Raw genomic sequence first — 24,714 nt, 5'->3', positions numbered from 1 at the left:
GGCCTTCACGTTTTTAACATTCCTTTCATTATTTTCCTCCCCAGCAAGCATCCTCATTCCGAGTTGCATTGGTAAGTAGCTTAAAATTGAAAATACATTTTCCTACCTCAAAGCTGTCTGCTGTTAAATACCTGGAGTCAATGGTTGATTTCACTCTCCCTTTCCCTTCTTTGTTAGTTCCCCCAGTAGCCCTTGGAATTCTAGCTGGGATCATCATGAGACGGAAAGAGAGTGAAAAGCAGTAAGCTGCCCCTCCAAAATCAGAACTTTCCCTGGGGATAAGTGGATTTTTCCTTTCAAACCCTGTACCTTCAGTATATGTGCATGGTTAGCACAATATTTCCATGTTGTGAAGCTTTTATTCTACAATTTTCTCCCTTTCTGTCTCTCCAGCTCTTATAATGTGAATTCACAAAAGCAGGTGAAGGGAAGGGATGCAGCGATGCACCTGGAGGTTACAGATGAGAAGAAGCTCCCCAAGCCCTGGAATTCCTATTTTTGGTAGGTTTGCTTGTTCACCCGCCCAAAACCTTGTGCCTGACTATAGCCAGGGGTCTCAGTGCTGCTGAGCTCACCTCTGCAGAAGATCTTTGAGCAATTTTTGACTTTCAAATGCCACGATGAACACCCTGCTGTCCAAAGGGGGCTTCAGGAGGGTTTGGGCTTTGCTGGGTGGATTTCCCCCATCTCTCTCTCATCCACAGCCACACAGGGAAGTGCCACGTGTGTCCCAGCTGTGAGGAGCAGCTCCACAGTGCCCTGGCCCCTCTCTCAGAGCCCCCACGCCACGGCTGTGCCGCCTGCCAGGACTGGCTGAGCTCCCAGCCCCAAAAACCCCGCAGCTACTCGGTGCCCAGCGTTGGTGATGGGGACAGCCAGAGTCCAGCAGGCAGCAGGTAAAATCCAACAGGGGAGCAAAGCAAGGGGAAAGGGGGAGGAAGCATCTCTATGTGGATAAAGTGAGTTTGGCAGTTGGAATTTGTGTGGTTCCTGTTTTAGCAGGAGCAAGGGTTTGATATTTAGGGAATAGTGGCTCAGCTGGGCAGGAGGTGTTTTTGGGAAGCCACACACTCAGGATCTGTGTGTTCTCTGTGTGTGTTCAGCTCTCCTGCCATGGATGTGCTGAGGGCAGATGGCACAGGAGAAGCTGCTCCGTGGAGGAGTGAGGCAGAACAGCCTCACCAAAGGTCAGTATTCCACCTAAAAACACCCAAATGCCACGGTGGGCATGGGCAAAAATCAGCAAATTTCAGAACTGCGCTTATCAGAGAATCCAGAGTGGTTTGGGTTGGAAGGGACCTCAAAGCTCCTCTCATCCCACCCCCACACCTCCCACTACCCCAGGCTGTTCCAAGCCCCAGAACCATGGCCTGGAAGGCACATCCACGCCCTCAGCGCTCACCCTCGATGGTTCCTCTCCACAGTGACCACATCTGTCCCGTCTGTGAGAGCTGGCTGCGTGCCCACACCGGCCAGGGGCACAGCAGGGCTGTGACACCGGGGGAGTGGCAGCACAAGGGGTGAGTGTGACCAGGCCAGGCAGCTCCTGCAGGGAGTGCCCAGCGCCCTCCAAGCTGAGCTCACTGCTAAACTCAGAATAAAGCAGGCGGCACTGTGTGACTGTTGGCTGCTCCTCGCCCTGTGCCAGGGTAAAGGGTGGTGCCTGCTCAAGCAGAGAGAGGTGGAACCGGGTGAGGTTCACTCAGATGATGCTTGTGGGGTTTTCCTGGCTGTCTCTGGAGCAGCCTGTGCTCCTCACTGTGCTCAGCCTCGTGTTCTTTGGGGCTCTGGCTCTGGTTAGGCAGCAAAGAGCCCAGGTGAGACCCTGCAGTGGGAGCCTCTGCTCAGCCACTGCCCTGGGCTTTTCCCACCTCTGGATGTGGTTCATTTGCTTGTGGCAAGGTGAGACTTTGGGCCAGAGAAGTGATGAGGTAAAGCTGTTTGCTCAGTTTATTTATTTATTCTGACACTCGTCCATGTGAGTCTGGTGCTTCCTCAACAGAGTCACCATTGACAGAGCCAAATTCACATGAAAACCCAGATAAACATGGTTGGACATGTGCACCTGCTTGCTTTGGCTTCGGGAAGTGTGAACTCCTTGCTGCTGCCTTTGCTTTGGGGTTTTTCCATTTATTCCTGTGAGCGCCTGCTCCACTGGCTGGGAGCCCCAGTCCTGGGGGAGCTGGTCCAGTTCTGCATTCTTGAATCTCTGCCTGCTGGAGTTTAAAAGGGGAAATGGTGAAGGAGAGCAGCTCAGCGGGTGCTGGAGTGGTTTGGAGAGGGGCAGGTCCTGTCACAACCCCTCTGGGACTCACTGCCCTCTCTCCCCACAGCCCCCAGGGCCCCGTCTGTGCCCCCTGCACGGACAGGCAGCTCCTGTTCCTCGTCCACGGGGACACAGCCAGCAGCCCCGTGTGTCCCCTGGCCGGGGAGGGCACCCCAGCCCACCTGGTCCCTCCGCACAGCCCCGGCTGCCACCTGTGCCCCGTGTGCTCGGTGCCCAGCCACGCTCACCTGTGCCAGCCCCAGCGCCTGGCACCTGATGGTAGGAGCTGCTCGGGGCGCCCCAAACACCCCAGGTCCCTGGGGAGGCTGCTCAAACCCTCCCCAGGCCGGGGGGATCCCCTGATCCCGGCTTGTTTCCCGCTGCAGGATAAAGCCAGGAGCTGCGGAGGGGAGTCCAGCGCCGATGCCTGGCAGGGATCCAGCTCTGAGTGCAACAAAGGGACCTGAAATCAACGCTCTGACTTCACCTGGGCTGGCACAGAAGCAGAAAAACCAAACATACTTCAAACCCACCTCCGTGTTTGTCCAATGCCCACTTTTTTGTTTATTTTTGTATGAACAAAGTGTTTTTGCAGCTCTTAAAGTGAGGCTTTAAAAAGTCAGTAAACGTTTCTTTGCGCTAGGAAAACAATTTCCTCTTTGCACAATCTTACAAGATTTATTTGTATTTCTTAAACTCCTTTTTAAAAACTGAGGTTCCTTTCCTAGTGAGCAGATAAAAGTGCAAAATTTACAGTATTTATAGTAAAACTGTTTTGTAAATAAAACAAATATAAAATAAGGAATACTGGTATCCTGGCTCTGGGGTTTATTTCATATTTACTAATCAAGCCTTCTCATAGAGTGGCTTAAATGATTTTGCAATCTCATTACTTGATGTAATCAAGTTCATTAATTGCTTCTGCTCAATTAATCGCTGCTGTTGCAGTGGTGTCCGGTGCCTGAGCTTTCCTGGGAATTGTGATGGGGGAGATGGGGCAGGGCTCTGCTTTCCCTCCTGACAAAGTGGCCTTGAAGCAGCGACTGCCAGGAAACCTTGGCACTGCTGTGTGGGGCTGGAGTGCTTAGGAAGGCACCTGGAGTGCTGCTCAGAACTTATTATAAATTCAATATTCATAATGGAATGCTGCTGAGAACTTCTGGAATGCTGCTCAAAACTCAAGGGCAGCTATCCCTGTGTGAAACCACGGAGACGCCAAGCCCTGGGAGCAGGACACCAACCCCGCAGCCTTTGGGCACTTTGTTTTCATCCTGCCTGCCCTGAGCCACTCGTGGCTGTGCTGAGGATGTGTGTGAGCGTGGAGAGAGGTGAGGGAGGGACCGTTTGAGCAAAATGCCCCGGGTTTCTCTGGCTGATGGCAAGGCCATGCTGAGGCATTGGTGTCCTTTCCTGGCTGTAACTCAGCCTGGCTGAAGATCACTGGATAAGCTGTCATAAAAGGGAGTTAAGATTGGAAGGTTTCCTGTTTAGAAGGCATTCAGAATTTGAGCTGATGGTAAAGCAAAATGTTGAGGTTTGGGGTTTTGTCTGCTGCAGAGGTAAATCACCCATCTGGGAGCTTCTCATGAAGCACACTGGGAACAGGAACCACCCAAATGTGCCTACTACAGAATTTTGGTTTCTCCATTTTCCCCTGCTAGCAGGAACAGGCCTTTAATAAGGAGGAAACTCACTAATAACCATTTCCATGCACACATCAGCCTTGTTCCAGACAGGCCCCCGGGTTCTCCCTCCCCAGCAGAGCCCTGTCCTGCTCAGCTGTCACAGGGGCACTGCAGATCCTGTTTCTTCAGCCCTGCAGAACAAGCACTTGCACATTGCTGGTTATTTTTATTGCTCTTTTACCGTAAGCCATGTGAGTGACCAAACGGACAAAACACAACCTAAAGGCTCACAGCTCTGGGTTGTGCTTGGTTTTGCTATTTTAATCCCAGCACGTTTATTCACACTGCATAGTCCAAAGTGATATTTTTTTCCAAATGATTTAACATGTGATTTGGGGATCAGCTTGGAATTATCTCCCCACAATCACATGAAAGGAATTGTGAATGCTGAAACTTTGTGTACAGGTGTGGTCACCAAAATTTACCATTGGAGAGGGTTTATTTATTGCATTTGTAATCAATTGCACATCATTTTATTTTTATAATGTGAGTGCAAATCACCAAGTGCAATTCTGAAGTGTGGACGTTGGATTTGTAAGTGTTGGAAGCTCTCTGTCAATAAAAGAAATAAAAGGACTGAGCAGTTCCTGTCTCGCTGCCTGCTTTAGGCTCAGGAGGTGTCACCTGTGTGGGGTGGGCAGCTGGAGCTGCTGGGGCTGCTCCTCACCCAAAACTCCTGTTGGGGGTTTATTCCTCCTGCCAGCGGGGAGGGATCAGCCCCGGGTCGGGTCAGGAGGATTTGTGTCCCCAGTTTGTGTCCTGTTTTTATGGGAGGAGGGAATTCCCCACTGCCCGTCCCATTCCTGTGTCCCTTAGGTGCCACCACCATCCCCTGGGGCTCTGGGACAGAGCCTGGGACACTTCCCCTAAGGAGGACACTCTGCTCCATGGGCACAGTGCAGCTACAGCACCTCTGCCTGCCCCCAGCCCTTTTCACCCCTCTTTCCACATCCTCCCCTGCCAAAACCAGCAGCAGCAGCAGCCTGGGGCACCTGCAGCCTCCTCGGCGTGCTGGCTGTGCTGCACGTCCAGGGGAGCCCCCAGGTTCCTGTCCCACAGTCCTGGGAACTCCCCCAGCAGCATCTCCTTCCTCCCACGGGGGCACTGGGGGGAACTGGGCTGCCCATATCTGCCCCGTGCCCGCAGGAGCTGCTGCCTGTGCCAGGGATGGTGCCCACGGTCATCCTCTGCCTGCTGGGCAGCTCCGCTCTGCTCCTCAGCACCACGGCCGGGGCTCAAGGTAAGGCAGGGCAGCAGCTCTGCTCCTCTGGGGCCTTCCTCCCACTGCCCTCCTGCTCCTCCTCGCTGATCCCGGTGCTTTTCTCTGTGGGGGGAAATGGGAGCCCTGCACTGCTCCCAGGTGGCCTTGGCATCACAGAGCCCTGAGCTCCTCTGCTGATGGCAGAGACCCTCTGGGCTCACCAGAGCCACAGCTGGCTCATTATCAGAGCCAGAACTGGCACATCACCAGAGCCAGAACTGGCACGTCACCAAAGCCAGAACTGGCACATCACCAGAGCCACAGCTGGCTCATTATCAGAGCCACAGCTGGCTCATCACCAGAGCCAGAACTGGCACGTCACCAAAGCCAGAACTGGCACATCACCAGAGCCACAGCTGGCTCATTATCAGAGCCACAGCTGGCCCATCACCAAAGCCAGAACTGGCTCATCACCAGAGCCACAGCTGGCATTCCCAGCCTGGCTGGGCACCCCCATCCCCTGGCAGAGCACAGATCCCGGGGGGCTGTTGGGTCAGTCCTGGGCTGCCCTGTCAATGGTTTCCTGGCTCGGATTGGGTCCTCAGGAGGGCCAGGAAAGGCTCCCGACCCTGCTGGGTGCTGACATGAAATCCTGGACACGCAGGTTTTGTCAGCCCGAGGAGCACAGGGAGGGTCCTGCAGCCCCGGGACCCCAGCCCAGGTGCAGCCCCCAGTGCCCACGGGCACCAGGCTGCACGGGCACCCCGCAGCACCCCGGGGCTGGGCAGGGCACCCCGCAGCACCCCGGGGCTGGCCATGTCAGCAATCCCCTTCTCTCCCCTCCCAGCTGCCTGGTGCCCGCCGCCCCGTGTGCCCCACGGACGGGTGTCCCCTCGCCGCTTTTTCTACCGGCCACGGGACACCGTGAGCGTCACCTGCACCCCGGGCTACACCCTGCGGGGTCCGGGCAGGAGCACCTGCGGGGCTGCCTCCAGGTGGGACCCCCCTCTGTCCGAGTGCAGAAAGGGTGAGTGGCTCACCAGTGTCCCAGCGCTGGGAGCAGTGCTGGCTGCGCGGGAAGCTCCTCTTGTGTCCTCCCAAATTCACTGGGAAGGCAAAGCTGGGGTGGGTCTGTCCTGGCTGCCCTTCCCAAGCATGGCTGGCAGAGAAACAGAAACAGCTCCGGTGGGACAGGCTGGGGTGGGACACGGGGATGGCTGTGCCCTGTCTGGGGGTCCGAGAGGGATGGGGAGATGTTAACCCCGTGGGATGGCAGGGTCTGAATGCCGGGGGGTTTCTGGCACTGCTTCTGGGCAGATGTGGGGCAGTTTCACCTTCATTGCAGAGTGGAGAGTAATCATAACTTCTCACTGCTCTCACTGCTTCCATGTCAGTGAGGATCCCTCCCAAATCCTGCCATGCGCCCAAAGTCCTGTCGGGACTCTCATCACTGCCAGTGATTCCTTCCAGGTGCAGCTGCACCTGAACTGAAGCCTTGACCCAGCAAATGGAGCCCAGAGCAGGATTCCGGAGCTCACCCTGCTGTTACCGAGCTGTGCCAGCAGCACAGACCAGCACAGAGCAGACCCACAGGACGCTTTCTTTCCCTCTGCAGAGGTGACATGTCCCCGGGCACCCAACATCGCCAACGGGCTGCACTCCGGGCACTCCTCGGGCAGCTTTCCCCGGGGAGCCACCGTGTCCTACAGCTGCAGGGAGGGCTTCCAGCTGCTCGGCAATGAGTCCATCACCTGCACGGACTCGGGGCGCTGGAGCCGGCCCCTGCCCCGCTGTGAAGGTCTGTGGGGGGCTCTGTGCTGGGCTGGGGGGCAGGAGGGTGCTGGGTGTGCTGCAGGGTCAGGGCAGGGGGTTGTGGCACTGAGGGCAGGGCAGGGCTCTGTGTGTGCAGGATCCCGTTCGTGCAGTGAATTTAAAGGGCGCTGTCGCTGCCCCCACAGCGATCGGCTGCCAGGTACCCGAGGTGCAGAACGGGCAGGTGCACAACGCGCAGAGCACCTACAGAGCTGGAGACACCCTGCACTTTGGCTGCCACCCCGGCCACGCAGCAGAGGGCTCCGACGAGGCTCGGTGCCAGCCCGGGGGCGCCTGGGACCCGCCGGAGCTCGTGTGCCACAGGGGTGAGTGCTGCTCGGGATCGGGGCTGCAGGCAGGGGTTTAACCCCTGCGTGCACATCACTCTGCCTGCCTTCCCCTCGCACCCCGTTCTCTCGCTGAGTTCAATTTCCCATCTGCCTCCCGCAGTCCGGCCGTGCCCGATGCCTCCGGAGGTGGCCAATGGAAATCACAACGGCCGGGACACGGCAGAATTCACCATGGGAATGTCTGTAAGGTACAGCTGCGATCCCGGCTATTACCTGGTGGGAAATGCCGCTGTGACCTGCAGAGCATCGGGGAACTGGAGCCAGCCCCGGCCTCGCTGCCAAGGTGAGTCCGGGCTCTCAGGGACAAACTCACTGTGGCTCTGAGCACACGGGACACCCTCACCAAATCCACTGAGACCTTCAGCGAGAGACTAAATTCCATTTTAATGAAATATACGGGTTTATAATATGTAAAGAACAAGCTGAAATCCACGTGTCCAGAGCCAGCACCCTCCTCCCTGTGCTCCAGTCATGTCCATGGATGGTGACAGTGCAGAGGCCAGGCATGGGCATAGGGGGGGGACACAGCTTTTAGAGGGAGACCAGCTGAGATAAAATGAATCATTTCAATACTCTTTGTCCAGAAAGATCAGAGGAGAGTCAAGAGACCCAAAGGCTGCTGGCAGGATGCAGCTGGCAGTACCTGGGGTTTGAGCCCTCTGTCCTCCCAAAGTGTGACATGCGGGAGGGTGGGGCTGAGCTGGCTCCCCAAAATCTCCTCTCCCAAACCCTGATGAGGTTTCCCCTCCCTCTGCAGAGGTGACATGTCCCCGGGTACCCAGCATCGCCAACGGGCTGCACTCCGGGCACTCCTCGGGCAGCTTTCCCCGGGGAGCCACCGTGTCCTACAGCTGCAGGGAGGGCTTCCAGCTGCTCGGCAATGAGTCCATCACCTGCACGGACTCGGGGCGCTGGAGCCGGCCCCTGCCCCGCTGTGAAGGTCTGTGGGGGGCTCTGTGCTGGGCTGGGGGGCAGGAGGGTGCTGGGTGTGCTGCAGGGTCAGGGCAGGGGGTTGTGGCACTGAGGGCAGGGCAGGGCTCTGTGTGTGCAGGATCCCGTTCGTGCAGTGAATTTAAAGGGCGCTGTCGCTGCCCCCACAGCGATCGGCTGCCAGGTACCCGAGGTGCAGAACGGGCAGGTGCACAACGCGCAGAGCACCTACAGAGCTGGAGACACCCTGCACTTTGGCTGCCACCCCGGCCACGCAGCAGAGGGCTCCGACGAGGCTCGGTGCCAGCCCGGGGGCGCCTGGGACCCGCCGGAGCTCGTGTGCCACAGGGGTGAGTGCTGCTCGGGATCGGGGCTGCAGGCAGGGGTTTAACCCCTGCGTGCACATCACTCTGCCTGCCTTCCCCTCACACCCCGTTCTCTCGCTGAGCTCCATTTCCCATCTCCCTCCCGCAGTCCGGCCGTGCCCGATGCCTCCGGAGGTGGCCAATGGAAATCACAACGGCCGGGACAAAGCGTTTTTTACCGCTGGGATGTCTGTGAGGTACAGCTGCGATCCCGGCTATTACCTGGTGGGAAATGCCGCTGTGACCTGCAGAGCATCGGGGAACTGGAGCCAGCCCCGGCCTCGCTGCGAAGGTGAGTCCGGGCTCTGTCCCTCAGGCTCTGTGCACAGGGGATACCGTCACCAGTGCAAACAGATCCTCCAAGAGGGTTAATTCCATGTAAAGTGTATCATGGAATCAATTAGCGCCAAGCCTTCCTACAGCTGGGGAGGTTTGTGTGGACGTCGCGCTGATTTTGTGGTTCCAACATTAACAGCCGCTGGTTTTGTGTTTTCTCTTGCTCCGACTCCTCCTGCACACCCTCATTCCAGGGACTGTCTGCATCAATCCAATCGTGGCCAACGGAAGGCAAGTTGGTGGCCACGGGCTCCTCTCTGCCCCCGGGCAAACGGTGACATTCCGGTGCCACGATGGGTACAGCCTGCAGGGCAGTGCCAGCCTGTCGTGCCAGGAGGATGGCAGCTGGCAGCCCCCTGCTCCTGTGTGTGACAGAGCACTGCCCCACCACACCGCCTTCACCAGGTCCCCAGGTACCTGACATAACTGCTGTTTTATGTCCCCTAATCCTGTTAAAAAAATGTTGTTAAACCCTTTGAGGGGAAGATTCAAGCCTATCCTGGGAATAAGAACCTAATCCTCTGCTGCCCTTTGGGAAAATGTCTTTATTAATGGCTATGTTAATCAAAATGAACATTTTTGCAAGGCAAACCAAACCCCTTTCCTCCTAGCAGTGCTCTCTGTGTGCTTGCCCCCCATGTGCCTGTCCTGCCTGCTTCTCACATCTCTTTTCTCTCTCACTAGGTGCTTGTGGTGCTCCCACAAGGTTACAGTTTGCTGAGCTAAATGAGGAGCACAGGAATGCCATTGATTTTCCTGTTGGGAAGACTGTGCAATACACTTGCCGCCCTGGATATGCAAAAGTGCCAGGAATGTCACCTACTCTGACATGCCTTGAGAGAGGAGTGTGGTCAGAAGCACTAGAGTTCTGTAAAAGTGAATAGCTCCTTGATTTGGTGTCTGTTGGTGCAGGAGGAACAGGTCTCAGGTTCTGTCCATGCTGCCAAAACCTTGGTGTTATTCTGAATATGTGACTAGTAAAGCCATGTAACTCTTTGAAATTGGAAACCCATGTGGGGGGAACTGGGAATGTGGGCAGGGGACTGGAGGAATAATTGCAAATTTGGTACTGTGATGTAGGGAGGCAGGATATAAGGGTGTTTTCCTTCCCCAGGGAAACAGTGCAGTCACCCAGGTGAGCCTGTGAATGGCAAGATTGTTTCCCTGACAAATCTCCAGCTTGGCTCTACAGTGGTTTACAGCTGTGAGGAAGGGTAAGTCCTGCTTTGGATGTGGATTGGGTAAGTGTCGCCCTTTTTAACCCCTGTTCATTCACTCCAGTAAATGGATTCTGGGAATATATATAAAATGGATATATATGTATTTTTTATATACATATATATATATACATATATAAAAATAAATGGATATATATATAATATATATAAAATGGATATACATTTATATATAATATATAAAATGGATATATATAATATAAATTTATATATATTTTTATATATATAAAATGGATATATATATATATCCCCTACAAATGTTGGGAAATGGGTCAGGCAGAGCAAGGAAGGAATTTCCCCTTCAGAGCCACGGCTCTGCTGCCAGCAGGGCTGGTCCCACATCCCAGGTGGTTGGGAGGAACAGTAATTCCAGCTGAAATGCCTTGGGGTGAATGACCAACCCTTTTTCCACCAGGCACAGGTTAATTGGACAAGCCAGCAGACGCTGTGAGATCTCTGGGGGACGTGTTGCATGGACTGGCCACACTCCCCTCTGTCAGCGTGAGTAGCTTGTGGTTCTGGGGGTTTGCATGGATCTGGGAAATATTTTCCAGCAGAGACTGCCACCTCTTTCCAACCAAAGCTTTCACAGGCAATTCTCCCCTCTGTGGGCAGGGAAATTACCAGAAGGTTTAGGAGGCATAAGAAAGCAGTGTGGGAGAGGTACAAGATCCCAAAGCGGAAGGGATTATGGAAAGCAACACCTCAGCTGGAGCTTTTCCAGCAGTGCTTGAGCATCCTGCTGCTGCCTGACAGCAGGAGCCCATTGCAGGAGAGGAAGGGAACACATGTTCAGCTTAGGGGTTGCTCTGTCAGACCCAGGGAGACCAAGGGTCAGTCCTAGGGAGAGGCAGAGCACTGAGGCAGGGCCAGCCGCGAATCCCAAAATCCCAGGCCGGGGGTTTGTTCCCTCTCTCCGCCACTGGTGAGTGCCCAAGAGCTGCTGCGCTGCTCCTCAGCGATCCCACCTGGGCTTTCTCTGCTGATCAGGTAGTGTGGCTGATCAGGGCTGTTTCATACGGAAGAAAGAAACATTTGTTGGTACATTCTGCGGTTTTAAAGCTTTTCCCAGATTCTCCAGGTAGGTGTGGACCACGGGTGGCGCACAGACTGTGCCTGGATTGGCGCCAGGATTTTATACAAGTGGTGCTAAATAAGTATTTGAATTATTTCTTTAAAAGTTGGCAATGCAAAGCACGCAGCTGTTTCCCCCACAGAGTTTTGATTACTGCTCTGCTTTCTACCTGCCAGGGGGTGGGATCCTGTTCCCAACCTGGGAGGTCACTTCATTTTATCTTTAGAAGAAATATTTGTGCCCCTCAGCTTGAGGGGCTCAAAAAGCACCCCACGGGTGCTGTGGTGCTGCTGCTGAGCTGAGGTTCTGCCCCTCCGCAGGCATCCCTTGCGAGCCGCCCCCGGACATCCCCAACGGGCAGCACTCGGGCCGGCTGCAGAGCGAGTTCCACTACGGCACGGCCGTGACCTACAGCTGCAAGCACGGGCTGCCCCTGCACGGGGAGCCCTCCATCCACTGCACCACCCGCGACGGCCACAGCGGCGTCTGGAGCGAGCCCCTGCCGGCCTGCGGAGGTGGGCAGGGACCCCCGGGCATCCCCCAGCACCGCTGATCCGGGTTGGGAAACTCCAGCCAGCTGGAATTCTTGCCCCAGCATCTTCCAAGGCTGGGGCCAGCAGAGCAGGGGAGGCTGGGGTGCCACCCTGCTCCCCTTTCCCCTTGGAATGTTTGATCAACATCTTCTCTAGGAAAATGATTTTCCAGTGTCTTAAAATTGCAGCCCTTGGTGGCTTCACACTGCCCAGCTCTGCCCGAGGGTCTGTTCTGAGCACTGCACCTCTTTCCTTTCCAGAGGCGAACTGTCCCATCCCACAGATCCAGCACGGCAGGATCGTGGCTGCCAGGGCTGCCTACGCACACAGGGACACCGTGACCTTCCAGTGCGACCCAGGCTATGCCATTCGTGGCCACAGAGAGATCCAGTGCCAGCCAAACAACACCTGGGAGCCGCCTGTGCCCGTCTGCGAGCAGGGCAAGTGTCCCAGCAGGGTTTAACCTTCCCCTGCTCTCCCAATCCTCCTTTTGTGGCTCTTTGACAGCCTGGCTGTTCTCTGTCCTGGCAGCTGGCTGCAGGGCCCCTGCCAGGCTGGGCTTTGCCGAGCTCAAGGAGCCCTACAGGAACCAGACAGTGTTTCCTGAGGGGAGCAGGGTGGAATTCGAGTGCCAGCCTGGCTACAGCCAGCTCCTGGGGGTGTCACCAGCCATCACCTGCCTCAGGAACCAGACGTGGTCAGCAGCGCTGGAGTTCTGTAAAAGTACGTCCTGCAAGTGCTGGAAGCCTGAAGTGGGAGGCTTGGCTGGTTTCTGTGTTTCCCCAGCTTTGTGGGTGTCTCTGCCTGCTCTCTGGTGCCATCCCTGGGGTATGAGCTCAGCTTTGAGGGTGTCTCTGCCTGCTCTCTGGTGCCATCCCTGGGGTATGAGCTCAGCTTTGTGGGTGTCTCTGCCTGCTCTGTGGTGCCATCCCTGCTGGGATGTGAGCACAGCTGAGGCTGCCATTCCCTTCCAGAAAAGCAGTGCCCCAACCCAGTGAACCCAGCGAATGGCAGAGCTGTTGTCCTGACAGATCTCCTCCTCGGGTCCAAAATCAATTACACTTGTGACAAAGGGTGAGTCCTGCCCTGGGGAGAGTGAAGTGGATTTTCAGCTTTACACAACCCAGTTCCCAAGCCAGAACTCCTGGCTGCCACTTGCGAGGGTTGTAAAGAAATCTCAAATCAAAAAAATCTCACTGTTAAAATAATGAATCCTTCTGTGTGGTCCAGGTACAAGCTGGTGGGAGGCTCCCAGAGAATTTGTGAGGTCTCTGGCACACATGTCTCGTGGAGTGGGGATCCTCCTGTCTGCCAGCGTAAGTAGGCCACCACAACAGGCCCTTGGAGATGGTTTACAAGATAAAGTGGAACTTCTTTCAAGCCAAAGGTTTTATTGCAAAAGATTTCTCAAGTCACTGAATGTGTAAAATATTTCCTTTCTCTTTTCATTTTGGTTTGGATATGCTTCTGAAAATGGTTTCAAAGGTCTTTTATTTATTCTGGTGCAAACTGCGAAGAAACATTAATATTTTAAACTGCCTGTTAGTGGTAAGTATCTCTCACTGGCCAGTTTCTCTCTCTGTGTCACCAATGGTTATGGAAAGGGAGGTAAGAATTGTCCCAGCACCTCCAAACACGGGCAGCAAGGAAGTGACTCACAGGAGGGGACAGATTTCATTCCCATGTGTCATTTTATCCATGCAAAGTTTGTTACTGGTGATTCAGGTCATTGTGTCACTGCTGAGGTGGCTTCCCCTCTGCCAGTGCCCTTCCTGGGCACTGTGTGTGCCCTGCAGCCCTGGGCAGTGTGTGTGCCCTGCAGCCCTGGGCAGTGTGTGTGTGTGTGCCCTTCCTGGGCAGTGCTGACCCTCCCTTGTCCCCTTGTCCTGCCCACAGGTGTCACCTGCGCTGCCCCTCCGGCCATCCCCAATGGGACACACAGCGGCGGCTCCAGGGCCACCTTCTCCCTTGGGGACGTGGTCACCTACACCTGTGCCTCGGGGCTGGCCCTAGCTGGAGACTCCTCCCTGTCCTGCACCTCTGGGGACGGGGAGCGTGGCACGTGGAGCGGGACAGTGCCACGGTGCCAAGGTACGGCTCGGGGCGTGCCCACAGCCGGCTCTGGCTGGCCCTGGCACAAGGGACAGCCTGGGGCAGGGCCTGCACCCGTGGGGACACAGCTCACACAACTGATTTTATGTATTCACAGCAGTTAATGTCAGTGCTCAAAACAACTCGGAGGATTTACTATTTTTTAATCACTTTTTAAAGCATAAAACGCTTATTTGCTAGCGCTTTTGTGTAACAGCTTTTCCTCTTTGATGCTGATGGGGGAGTACAATTATTGCTTCAGCTTTCATTACAACTTAATTTGATTTATTGCTTCTGAAGAAGCTCTACAAACCAGGATGTTGGTTTCTGCTGAAGCAAAGAGCTAAGGAGAGTTCCTGGGAAAGTTACACATCGGCAATAAGGCTGATTGCACTCGCGTTATCTCGCTGCTTTGCTCACAGAACGTTGGGGTTTTGGTGTTTATCTCGCCCTGCCCCATTTCTCACCTGCCTTTCCCTGTTCCCGCAGAGGTGAGGTGCCCTGCCCCGCCGAGCATCGCCAACGGGCAGCACGGTGCCAGCCCCGGGGCCAGGCACAGCCCGGGCTCCGTGGTGCGCTACACCTGCGCCGAGGGCTATTCCCTGCTGGGCAACGCCACCATCCGCTGCACGGCCCGGGGCACCTGGAGCCGGCCCCAGCCCCGCTGCCGAGGTGCGTTCCTGGGCCTCCTTCCCCCTCCTCGGCTCCCGGTGTAACCACTGCCAGCAAATCCCCAGGGACGGGCAGCGAGCAGAGGTGCCAGGGGCAGGAGGAGCCCCCTGTGCCCCTGTGGGTTTCCCTTTCTGTTCCCGCTGAGTACAAACGCTCAGGAACAGCTGAATAATGATATTTAGTGTAAGAACAAGAGTCAGAAATGTTGTAATGCCCGTGACAGGGATGGCAAGGCCCAGCAGAAGGTGCTGTCCCTGCCCAGTGCCCCTCACAGCCAGGAGGGGTTTCACATCCCCAGCTCTTCACATCCTCCTGCTCTTCCCTTCCAGCAATTGGCTGCACCAGGCCGGAGATCGAGAATGGAAAAGTGGCCGGGTCAGAGACCACCTACAACCTGGAGGACATCATCATCTTCGAGTGCAACCTTGGTTATGCCTTGAAGGGCTCTCAGGAGTCCCAGTGCCAGTTTGGGGGCAAGTGGCACCCTCCTGTCCCCAGCTGTGAGAAGTGTAAGTGCAAATGAGGGGCAGCTGATTTCTGAACCCCTGTAAAGGAGGTAAAGGGGCTGGGAAGGGAAAACATGCACATAATATGTCCTGCCATCCTTCTGATCCCCATCCAAACCCCTGAACAGGCTGCCTGGGGAGGTGTGGGCATCATTTGGCACCATCCCTGGAGCGGTTTAAAAGACATGTGGATGTGGCACTGGGGGACATGGGGTAGTGGCTTTTCAAACCTCAATGTTTCTGTGATTCTGATCCTTGTTAAATGTAGGGCTGTTTAAATGAATCCACAAAATCCAGGCTGGTGCCTGATATCATTCACAACCACAGGAAGATCATAGCAAGTTGTTAGGGTCACAGATGGAAACTAACTACTGTAGTTGCCTAAAGAGTGAGAAGCTATCATTTTTATGTCAATAAGCTCAGAAAACATGAAGGCTGGAAGGTAAGAGAGGCTAGGATGGAAATATCATTCAGTGACAGCCATTGTTGCTGCTGGACAGAAATGAAAGGGAAAGCACAAAGTTAAAAGGCTGCCTCACCCTACAGGGGTGTTTGTGGTACCAGCTCTTGGCTAGCTGGGATGATTTCCTCTCCTTGCAGTGCCACCGTGTCCTTCCCCTCCAACGATCAGGAACGGCCAGCACGACAGCAAGGGGGTGGCAGAGTTCATCCCTGGCACGGCAGTGAGGTACCACTGTGACCCAGGCTACCTCCTGGCTGGCAAAAGCACGATTTCCTGCTTGCCATCGGGAGTCTGGAGCATCCCGTACCCCCGCTGTGAAGGTGAGCTGCAAACGCTGCTACCCCCGGTGCAAAGGGAGAGCACTGCCCTCCCAGGGCCTCCCAAAACCAGAGGAGCACCCTCAGCTCTGGCACCATGCCCCCAGCCATGCCCCCAGCCATGCCCCCAGCCATGTGCTGCTCTTCCCTCGCAGTGATCACCTGCAACAGCCCCAGCATCAAGGACGGGGAGGTGGCTGAGGGCCGGAGGGCTGTGTACCACCTTGGGGACAACGTCACCTTCCAGTGCCACCCAGGCTTCGTGCTGAGGGGCAGCCGTGGGGCCAAGTGCCAGCCCGACAGCCGCTGGGTGCCCGCTGTGCCCACCTGCCAGCCAGGTGAGCCAGTGTGACGGGGTTTGCCGTGGTACCAGTGCCTTTTCTCAGGGTGCAACCCCTAAACAACCTCTGCTCTCTGCTCCTGCCCTGGCAGCGCGGCCCTGCCCTCCGCCCCCCGTCATCGCCCACGCCACGCTCAGCGCCCAGCCTGGGACCAACTTCACCAGTGGCACCTCCGTGAGCTACAGCTGCCAGCCTGGCTTCACCCTGCTCGGGGACCCCTCGGTGCTGTGCACGGCCTGGGGCAACTGGAGCCTTCCCTACCCTCGCTGTGCAGGTGGGGCTGCCCCAGCATCCATCCCTGTGCCAGCCTCAGAATCCATCCCGTGCCAGGCTCAGAATCCACCCTGTACCAGGCTCAGCCTCCATTCCGTGCCAGCCTCAGCATCCGCCCTGTACCAGGCTCAGCCTCCATTCCCTGCCAGGCTCAGCATCCACCCCGTGCCAGGCTCACCCTGGATCAGGCAAACCTTCCACCCTGCAGGATTGCACGGCATGGGGAGAACCACAGCAGGAGCTGTGCTCACTTTGGTGGCACTGGGAATAAGGTGGTGGCACTGCTCAAGTTTCCCAAAAGGAGACAGGCTTGGGTGTTCTAGATATTGAAATTAAAGATTTCTATACTCCACAGCTCAGGGTTGTGTGAAGGCACCACACTGACCAGACTATTTTTTGGGCATTGCTTTATCTCATTTTGTTTTAAGGCCACATGAATTAGGTGCCTGTGTCCTTACATACTGAGTGTTACTTGATGCAGACAAATGTCTGAGTACAAAAAAGATACATTAATAACTTGGGGTTTAGCAGTGCCTATCAATGCACCTGTTTCTCTGTAGCTGCATTTCACAGCCAAGGACACATTTCTCATGCCCATTTCGTTTCTTGGCAGCCGGTTGTGGCACACCAACACCGTTGCTATTTGCTGAGCTAAGCGAGGAATATGAAAATCAGACTGAGTTTCCTGTTGGGATGACTGTGAACTACACTTGTCGGCCTGGATATGTGGAACAGCCACAGATATCACCAACTATCACATGTCTTGAAAATCTAACGTGGTCTGAAGCCCAGGAGTTTTGCAAAAGTAAGTTTTGCAGCTGCTTCCAATTGGTTTAAATTGTTGTGCACTAAAGCCTTGTAATTTCCCCTTCACCACTCCCTCCTTTGGAGGGCTTGGGCAGACTCTTGGAAATAGTGATTCTTCTCCTATGACACTGAGTTTAAGAAGCTTAAAATCAGCTCATTTCAACCCCTGCCATGAGCACTTTCCACTATTCCAGCTTGCTCCAAGCCCTGTCCAGCTTGGTCTTGGACATTTCCAGGGATGGGGCAGCCTCAGTTGCTCTGGGCACTCCCCTGCCTACCCTGACAGAGAGGAATTCCTTCGCAATATCCCACCCAACCCTGACTTTTGGCAGTGGGAAGCCATTCCTGTCCCTCCATCCCTTGTCCCCAGTCCCTCTCCAGCTCTCTTGGAGCCCCTTCAGGCACTGGAAGAGGCTCTGAAGTCTCCCTGGAGCCTTCTCTTCAAGCTGAACCACCCCAACTTCCCCACCTATCCCAGGGTCATGGCCCTGCCCTTTTCTCAGTTTTGTTTTGTCCTGTCCTCTATCTTTAGTGCTGCAATGCCCTTCACCTCCCAATATTACCAAAGGAACCCATGACAGCCAGGACTTGGAGGTTTTTCCCGCTGGGATGGTTGTGAACTACAGCTGTGACCCTGGCTACAGCCTGCGGGGAGAGGCATCCATCCACTGCACCAGCTCTGGCAACTGGAGCCTCCCTCTCCCTCAGTGTGCAGGTACACTGTGGCTCTGGGCTTGGAGCTGTGGATAGCCTGGGGTTTATACCTCTAGGATTCATCCTTGCCTTCCCAGAATTCTGAATCCTTGACTCTCCCCTTTTTTTACCCATTTCGCACAGCCATTTTAAGCTGTACATACTCAAAATGCATTTTAAAACAATTTTTGTAGCTGACATGTCCGTTTCTCCCCATGTTCTCTCCCCTGATAGGTGGCTGTGGTGCACCTCCAAACCTGACCTTTGCTGAGCTATCCAGGCAATACAGAAATCAGCAGGAATTTGCTGTTGGGGACACCGTGAGCTACAGCTGCCGGCCGGGACACTCGAGACGCCCCGGAGTGCCCCAAACTCTGACCTGCCTCCAAAACCACACGTGGTCTGAAGCCCTAGAGTTCTGTAAAAGTGAATAGCTCCATCCATTTGGTGTTGGTTATTGGAAATTGGCTATTCTGTGGGTTTTTGAAGGAAAGATTGGTACATGGCTTTACTAGTCACACGGTCTGGGCCGCTTTGGGCCTTTTTGAAATCACATCTTTGGTGGTGGCAGAGCTTGGACAGAACCTTAAGGTACCTTCTCATAGTGCGTAGCACAAGCTCAAGAGAGGAGTTTAAACAAAGCCTTGTTCTTTCCCAGGGAAGCAATGTAGCCACCCAGAACCCCCCAGGAATGGCAGAGTTGTTGTTCTGACAGATCTCCTTTTTGGGTCAACCGTGAGCCACACGTGTGACGAAGGGTGAGTCCCACGCTGCCTTTGCTGCCTCCTGTCTGAGTTTGGTGGTGGGTAAAGGATCAGAGCCACTGCTCTGCACAGCTGCTCTCCCACAGCAGACCTGAATTGGAATTTTGGTTCTAATTCTGCCATAGTTGCCTGCTCCAGAAAGGGAGAATTGTCTCACTTTTCCCTCCTGTGCTCAGCAGATTAATTTGCAAACCAGTTTCAGTTTTCCTTCTCAGATGGCCTCGAGCAGGAGCTGAGAGTGGGAGCAAGGCCGTGCTGCAGGGAGGCTCCAGCCCTTTGGAAATCAGTTGGGTCCTGATTTATCACCTGACCTATCTAACCAGAGTTTTTGGGGTCAGTGTTGCTCCCCTTGGATCTGGGAAGAAGCAACTTGGTGTCCTCCATTCCCACGTGTCAAACCAGCAGAGAGACCTTGGTGATCAGCTGGAATCAGGAGGCTGCAGAAGGAAACCTCTGGGGAGGGAAGAATCCAAGCTGAGGGACTTGGTCTGAGCTGATATTTCTCTCTCTGCACCTCCAGGTACAGGCTGGTTGGAGAGTCCCACAGGAGATGTGAGATTTTGGGACGAGATGTTGCCTGGACTGGTGTGCCTCCCGTCTGTAAAAGTAAGTAGGTCAGCGCTACATTGGGGCCAGAATTGCCATATTAAGTCCTTAAAATTAAAAAGCGTTTCCTTTAAATAAATAGAATTAAATGAATAAGACTATTAAAGGATTATATTCCTCTGGGATAGTTTTTAGTTTTTTTTCATGCTTGTATATTTGGTTTCTTCTGAAAATCTTCCAGTTGTAAGCTTTGATCTGTCACAGCAATTCAGACTGAAGAGTTGTGAGATGCCTGCAGGGGCTTGTCCCTTTTGTTTCACAACAATAAATAACAAATCAAGTAAAAAAAAGTGTTTTGTAGAAGAGTGACATTTTGAGTACCACTGAAATGGAATTTTCCAAACCCTCTACTGTTATCTGAAGTACAAGGATGTTTTGCAGAGGTTGATCATTGCAATTAGTCTTTTTTTTCAGATGGAATTGCTTTTTGAGGTTGGGATAGTAAAGCATTCATGAGAATGACTGATAGTAAAGCATTCATGAGTACTGCCATTTTTCTACCCCATTTCATGTATTTATTAGAATATATTCACACCATCTATGTTTATATAAATATATATAAAAATAATAATATTGTGGTTCCCTTAAGGTACCTCAAAGAACTAAAACCCCTCCCCTCAGTTCCTGGAATTATTCTTATCTGAGTCTCTAAGTCCTACCTGTGAAACTGCTCTGAGCACACTGAGAATGAATTTTGGATGTGTTCATTCAGCACTCACATGGCTTTGTACCCCTAAACAGGAATTTCTCTTTCAGGGGTGGTGTGCCCAGCCCCACAGGTCCAGAATGGGAGGGTGGCTGTCCCCAGGCCCCGCTACACCTACGGGGACTCTGTCTTCTTCAAGTGCCACACAGGCTTCACCCTGCGAGGCCACCCCACGTCCCAGTGCCAAGGGGACAGGAGGTGGCACCCACCTGTGCCTGTCTGTGAGCAGGGTAAGAATCAGCCCTTGGCCTTGTTGGGATTGCACATTCCTCATGGTTTCACTCACCGAACCCAAAGTTGGTTTTATTTTTCCTGTTTGCTCCAACTGCTTTAAGGAGAACCCAGAAGTTTTTCCTTTCATTCATGCCTCTCTTCACACACAGGAGATGAGCAGGGCTTGGGTAATGCTGTAAGTACTGACATGACTTGCACGTTCTCACACTGCTTGTTGCAATCCATAATCTACATTCTCTTATTTCCTTGAAATGAGGAATTTGGTAGCTGCAGGACATAGACTATCAGAGAGCTGTGAATATTTTCCTGGAAATGTAACACCAGGATGACGGGAAATGAAGGTAAATGTGTACATTTTATTTGCTCAACCATGTTTTTAAACTCTTAATGCTGCATTTAGATGGAGTGTCAGAACGTTATCACCACCCTGACCCCACAACAAAGCCAGGTAGGTCTCTTACCTGAAGAGGCAAGATTTGATTTACTAATCACTGACTCCCCCTCCCAACCTGTCCTGCTTTTTTGAGGGAACTTTGCAGAGGGTTGGGCAGGGCTGGTGGGGTCAGTGCTGTGGGAGGGAGAGTTCAGCCTTCCCCAGCTGCTCTGAAGTTTTCCCTCTTGTTTCTCTGAGCTCTGCTTTGATCTCCACGCTCTGTTCTCAGTGCTGCACTGCTCCAAGCCTGCAAATATCACCCACGGGTCTTTCCGTGGCCCAGCAAAAGCAGTTTTTACTGTGGGAACATCTGTAAACTACATCTGTGAGCCTGGCTTCTCCCTCCTGGGGACAGCATCCATTTATTGCACAGCATCTGGAGCCTGGAGCCATCCCCCTCCTGTCTGTCAAGGTGCGTTTTGGCTGCAGAGAGCAAAGAACAAAGGACATTTAACAAGTCTTGCCTTAGGGGAAGGTCTGTAGAAAGTCCAAATCTGAGCACAGAATGTGTGATAAGCACAGGCTGAGTACAGAATGTGTGATAAGCACAATTTTTAGCCTTTCCAAAGCCTGCTGGAGTTACAGGGGTCCGGGCTGAGTGCAGAAATTCAAAGGGAGCAGTCGAGGCTGCAGAGGGGTCGGTGCCTCAGCCACTCCCTGGCCCCCCTTCAGCATCCTGCTGATCCTCTCCCTGACTCTCCAGCTGTGAAGTGTCCGCAGCCTCCGAGCATCACCAACGGGAGGCTGGAAGGGAACGCCTCTGCCGCCTTTCCCCGGGGAGCCGCGGTGTCCTACAGCTGCGAGCCCGGTTACTCGCTGGTTGGGAACGCTTTCATCAGCTGCACGGGCTCGGGGACCTGGAGCCGGCCCCTCCCGCAGTGCAAAGGTGAGTCTGCGCTGCCTCTGGTGTTTGGGATTCCACCTGCGACTGAGGCACTTCCCCAGATCTGCGGAATGAGAGTTAATTCCTGGCTACACTCAGGAGGAACTCAAGAGCAATGTCCTAAATAACCCACAGCTGTGTTTCTCATTTTGTGTTCCCTCTAAATGTCCTCTTTTTACTGCTTCCAATTTCAGAGATCAGATGTGAATTCCCGGATGTGCAAGGTGTTAAAAAAGCCATTAAAGGAAGTACTTATCGCTCTGGCACTAACATCACTCTTGAATGTGACGATGGGTACGTGCTGGAAGGCATCAGTCACACCCAGTGCCAGGAGGATTTCAGCTGGGACCCTCCCGTGCCAGCCTGTAAACTGAGTGAGTGGAACGTAAACAAAGCAAAGATCAAGCACAAGACTGCAAATGCATTTTAAACATGCAAATGTCTGGCTGTATTTTTAAAATAAGGAAGTGTACAGGGGTGTGGTTTTCAGAAATCTGGTGTTGTGGGTGTTGGCAGTGAGACATTGGCATGGGGAAGCTGGGGCTGCCCCTGGTTCCCTGGAAGTGCCCAAGGCCGGGTTGGACATTGGGGTTTGGAGCAGCCTGGGACAGTGGAAGGTGTCCTTGCCCATGGCAGGGGGGTAGAACTGGGTGAGCTTTGAGTCCCTTCAACCCAAATCATCCTGTGATTCTAAAAGGTTTATTGGTGTTGATTAAGGACAGTTGAGAAACGCTGTATTTTGGTAGAACAGTTTGCTGATTTTCCTTTTTCCCCTTCTCTCCAGCATCCCCCAAGCCCGGGTCAGTAGGCTTAGGTAAGCAGCTTACAAACATTTTTGTCCCCAGCTCAGTGGCACAGCCTCCCTCTGCTTACTTGGCAGCTACACTCTGCTGTGCATTTTGTGTACTTTACACAGTGAGAATAACCTGCATTCTTCTCCCTCAGGAGTGGCAGCTGCAGCAGTTCTGCTGCTCCTGGGGGCAGGTGTTGTCTGGAAAATCATTTCCAAGCAGAAGGAAGGGTAAGGCAGCTCTGGCTCTTTGTTCCTGTCCCTTGTTGCCGAGTCCCAAGCTTTATAGGCTTGATACACTTGAAATATTTGCCTCAGTGTGTCCGGGCCTTGTAATTTTGTATCTTCAGCTCAGGTTGCAAATGACACAACCTGGAACTCATGGCGTGGTTATGTAATTTCATTTCAAGCCTATCTTTCTTAAAGGAAACCGAACCAAGTGTTCTTTTACAAGGCAATTCATTGTTTTCTTCTTTTTCACGTAGCTATTATCATACGTATGAAAACTATAATTACAGAACCCCCCTGAACCCAGACACTGATCACAAAGGCTCGTGTCTGCCATAGGAGGTATGGATTTATATTCCTCAGCACAAAATATCAGTTAGAGCTGCAATAACTACACTGTCATTTGTTTATATTGCTGACTGCATTGTCTCCTTGACTGACTATTTTCCTAATACAATAATTCAAGTACAAACCTCTTTCCTTTTTGTCTTCTGATAGAATATTTTCTTTTGCTGAATAGAAGATGTTTTAAACCTATTGGGGTTTTAAAACAGCCTGTTTTTCTTTCTGACAGCACCCTCAAAGTGTGCCTTTCCTTTTTCACAGTCTGCATAGTTGGTGTGCACAGGTCAGACTCCCAGACCAGTCCTTGCTTCTGACTTAAAGCTGCTTTTAATTTGTACAGATTATGAAAAAGCTGCAAAACTGCCTCAGCGGTAGTAGAGTCAGAAAAGGACACTGAACTTGATTTCTGGGGTTTTTTTATTGCTTTCATACTTACTAAAATGGTGTTTTTACTTACAAGTGAATCTATTTTCTATGGTGGCTCTATTGCAGCCAGCAGTGAATTTTCACTGTTTATCAGCACTTCCCATACAAAGTGGGACATGCAAACAACATCAATTTTGTGTGATTTCTTTGAAACGAAGCATTTCCCAGAAATTCCCTCCTCTCTCTCCGGGTGGCGATGCAATCTCTACACACCAGCACAAAGCCAGGAAATGCTGATTTGAACACCAGGATATCATCTCTTTCCTAGGCTGGAAAGAGATCTCATCCCTGCTGCTGCTGACCAGGCACCCGGCTCGTTCCCTGCAGCGAGGAAGCGCCGCTCACGTGGAGACTGGAATTCTGTGGCAGAAAAAAAAGACATTTTACTGTAAATCTTCAATGCTGTTCTGCTCTCTGCAGTTACTGTAAGGATCTAATGAGGCTCAGACTGCACACAGTGCAGGTGCTCCCTGGCAGGGAATTCTGTGCACTGCTCCTGATGCAGAATAATCTCCTTTGTCCCCAAAAAACTGGATAACCACAAACCTTTGTAGGAAGAAACAATCAATAATGCACTGGCCATAACCCCCATTCCCTATCCCCCTGTGCTCACCAAAATATACCTGAACAAACGTGGGAGAAACCATGTGTTAATTAATGTCTTAATTACAGCTGTATTTACATGTTTATTTCCTTCCAGCAACGCTTATGTGCAGTGTTCCTCTACCAATGCTTAACCTAATAAAAGCTGATGATGACAATTCTGTGTCTTCTTTTATGCCTACCCAGAACTTTAAGTCTTTTCTGCTTTGTTTTTTTTTTAACATTTTTGGGCTGTTCTATTTTAATACTGCTCCACCACACACAGGATTGAACTTAAAATTTAACTTCCAAAGGCAAGCAGCTCTGCACAGGGATGTCCATCCTGAGCTGGCTGTTATTTTTAATTTATCACTGTTGGTGTTCCAATGTGGCACCTAAACACACTTTGATTTTTTTCCCTCTTTCCTTCAGCCACTCAGGAAAGGATTTGATCTCCTCGTACCCAGGGCTGTAATGCGCTGAGGGTGTTGTAAAATGAGGAATATGTCCACATATTCCAAGATTACTTTAAGTCAGGGAAGATCTTTGATGGAAGATCTTTGTATACTTTCAATCCTTATCAATAAAAGAGAAGCAGGCAGGAGCATCCCTTAGTCAAGGGCATCCCCGAATGAACTATCTTTAAGGATGAAGTAAATGAAGATGCTGATGCATACATTTGGCAAAACACTCAAAGCTGATGTATTCTTCAGCTGATCAACGATTATTACCCTGCTAAAAATCACACTTTCGGTTCAACCAGAGC

General features: G+C 52.8%; 1 protein-coding gene across 1 annotated transcript in view; it reads left to right on the top strand.

The window, feature by feature from the left end:
* Positions 1-5,118: 5,118 nt before the first annotated feature.
* The window catches only part of LOC128949112 (complement receptor type 1-like), a 38,449-nt gene continuing 18,853 nt past the window's right edge, over positions 5,119-24,714 (top strand). The window contains exons 1-31 of the mRNA XM_054293918.1: positions 5,119-5,191; positions 6,000-6,179; positions 6,768-6,950; positions 7,111-7,290; positions 7,415-7,597; positions 8,072-8,254; positions 8,415-8,594; positions 8,719-8,901; positions 9,140-9,358; positions 9,630-9,821; positions 10,060-10,159; positions 10,596-10,681; positions 11,576-11,770; positions 12,049-12,228; positions 12,320-12,511; positions 12,763-12,862; positions 13,019-13,104; positions 13,685-13,879; positions 14,369-14,551; positions 15,658-15,840; positions 15,993-16,175; positions 16,270-16,452; positions 17,065-17,256; positions 20,078-20,257; positions 20,924-21,106; positions 21,398-21,580; positions 21,772-21,951; positions 22,362-22,391; positions 22,523-22,598; positions 22,853-22,923; positions 23,202-23,223. Coding sequence (XP_054149893.1) covers positions 5,119-5,191; positions 6,000-6,179; positions 6,768-6,950; positions 7,111-7,290; positions 7,415-7,597; positions 8,072-8,254; positions 8,415-8,594; positions 8,719-8,901; positions 9,140-9,358; positions 9,630-9,821; positions 10,060-10,159; positions 10,596-10,681; positions 11,576-11,770; positions 12,049-12,228; positions 12,320-12,511; positions 12,763-12,862; positions 13,019-13,104; positions 13,685-13,879; positions 14,369-14,551; positions 15,658-15,840; positions 15,993-16,175; positions 16,270-16,452; positions 17,065-17,256; positions 20,078-20,257; positions 20,924-21,106; positions 21,398-21,580; positions 21,772-21,951; positions 22,362-22,391; positions 22,523-22,598; positions 22,853-22,923; positions 23,202-23,223 — 4,739 coding nt within the window. The remainder of the gene's footprint in view (positions 5,192-5,999; positions 6,180-6,767; positions 6,951-7,110; positions 7,291-7,414; positions 7,598-8,071; positions 8,255-8,414; positions 8,595-8,718; positions 8,902-9,139; positions 9,359-9,629; positions 9,822-10,059; positions 10,160-10,595; positions 10,682-11,575; positions 11,771-12,048; positions 12,229-12,319; positions 12,512-12,762; positions 12,863-13,018; positions 13,105-13,684; positions 13,880-14,368; positions 14,552-15,657; positions 15,841-15,992; positions 16,176-16,269; positions 16,453-17,064; positions 17,257-20,077; positions 20,258-20,923; positions 21,107-21,397; positions 21,581-21,771; positions 21,952-22,361; positions 22,392-22,522; positions 22,599-22,852; positions 22,924-23,201; positions 23,224-24,714) is intronic.

The sequence above is a fragment of the Melozone crissalis genome, unplaced genomic scaffold (genome assembly GCF_028551555.1).
Source record: "Melozone crissalis strain CALT ecotype California unplaced genomic scaffold, PUWL_Pcris_2 ptg000198l_1, whole genome shotgun sequence".
Taxonomy (NCBI): domain Eukaryota; kingdom Metazoa; phylum Chordata; class Aves; order Passeriformes; family Passerellidae; genus Melozone; species Melozone crissalis.
Note: the sequence above shows the minus strand (reverse complement) of the source record. Positions and strands in the feature narration are given on the sequence as shown.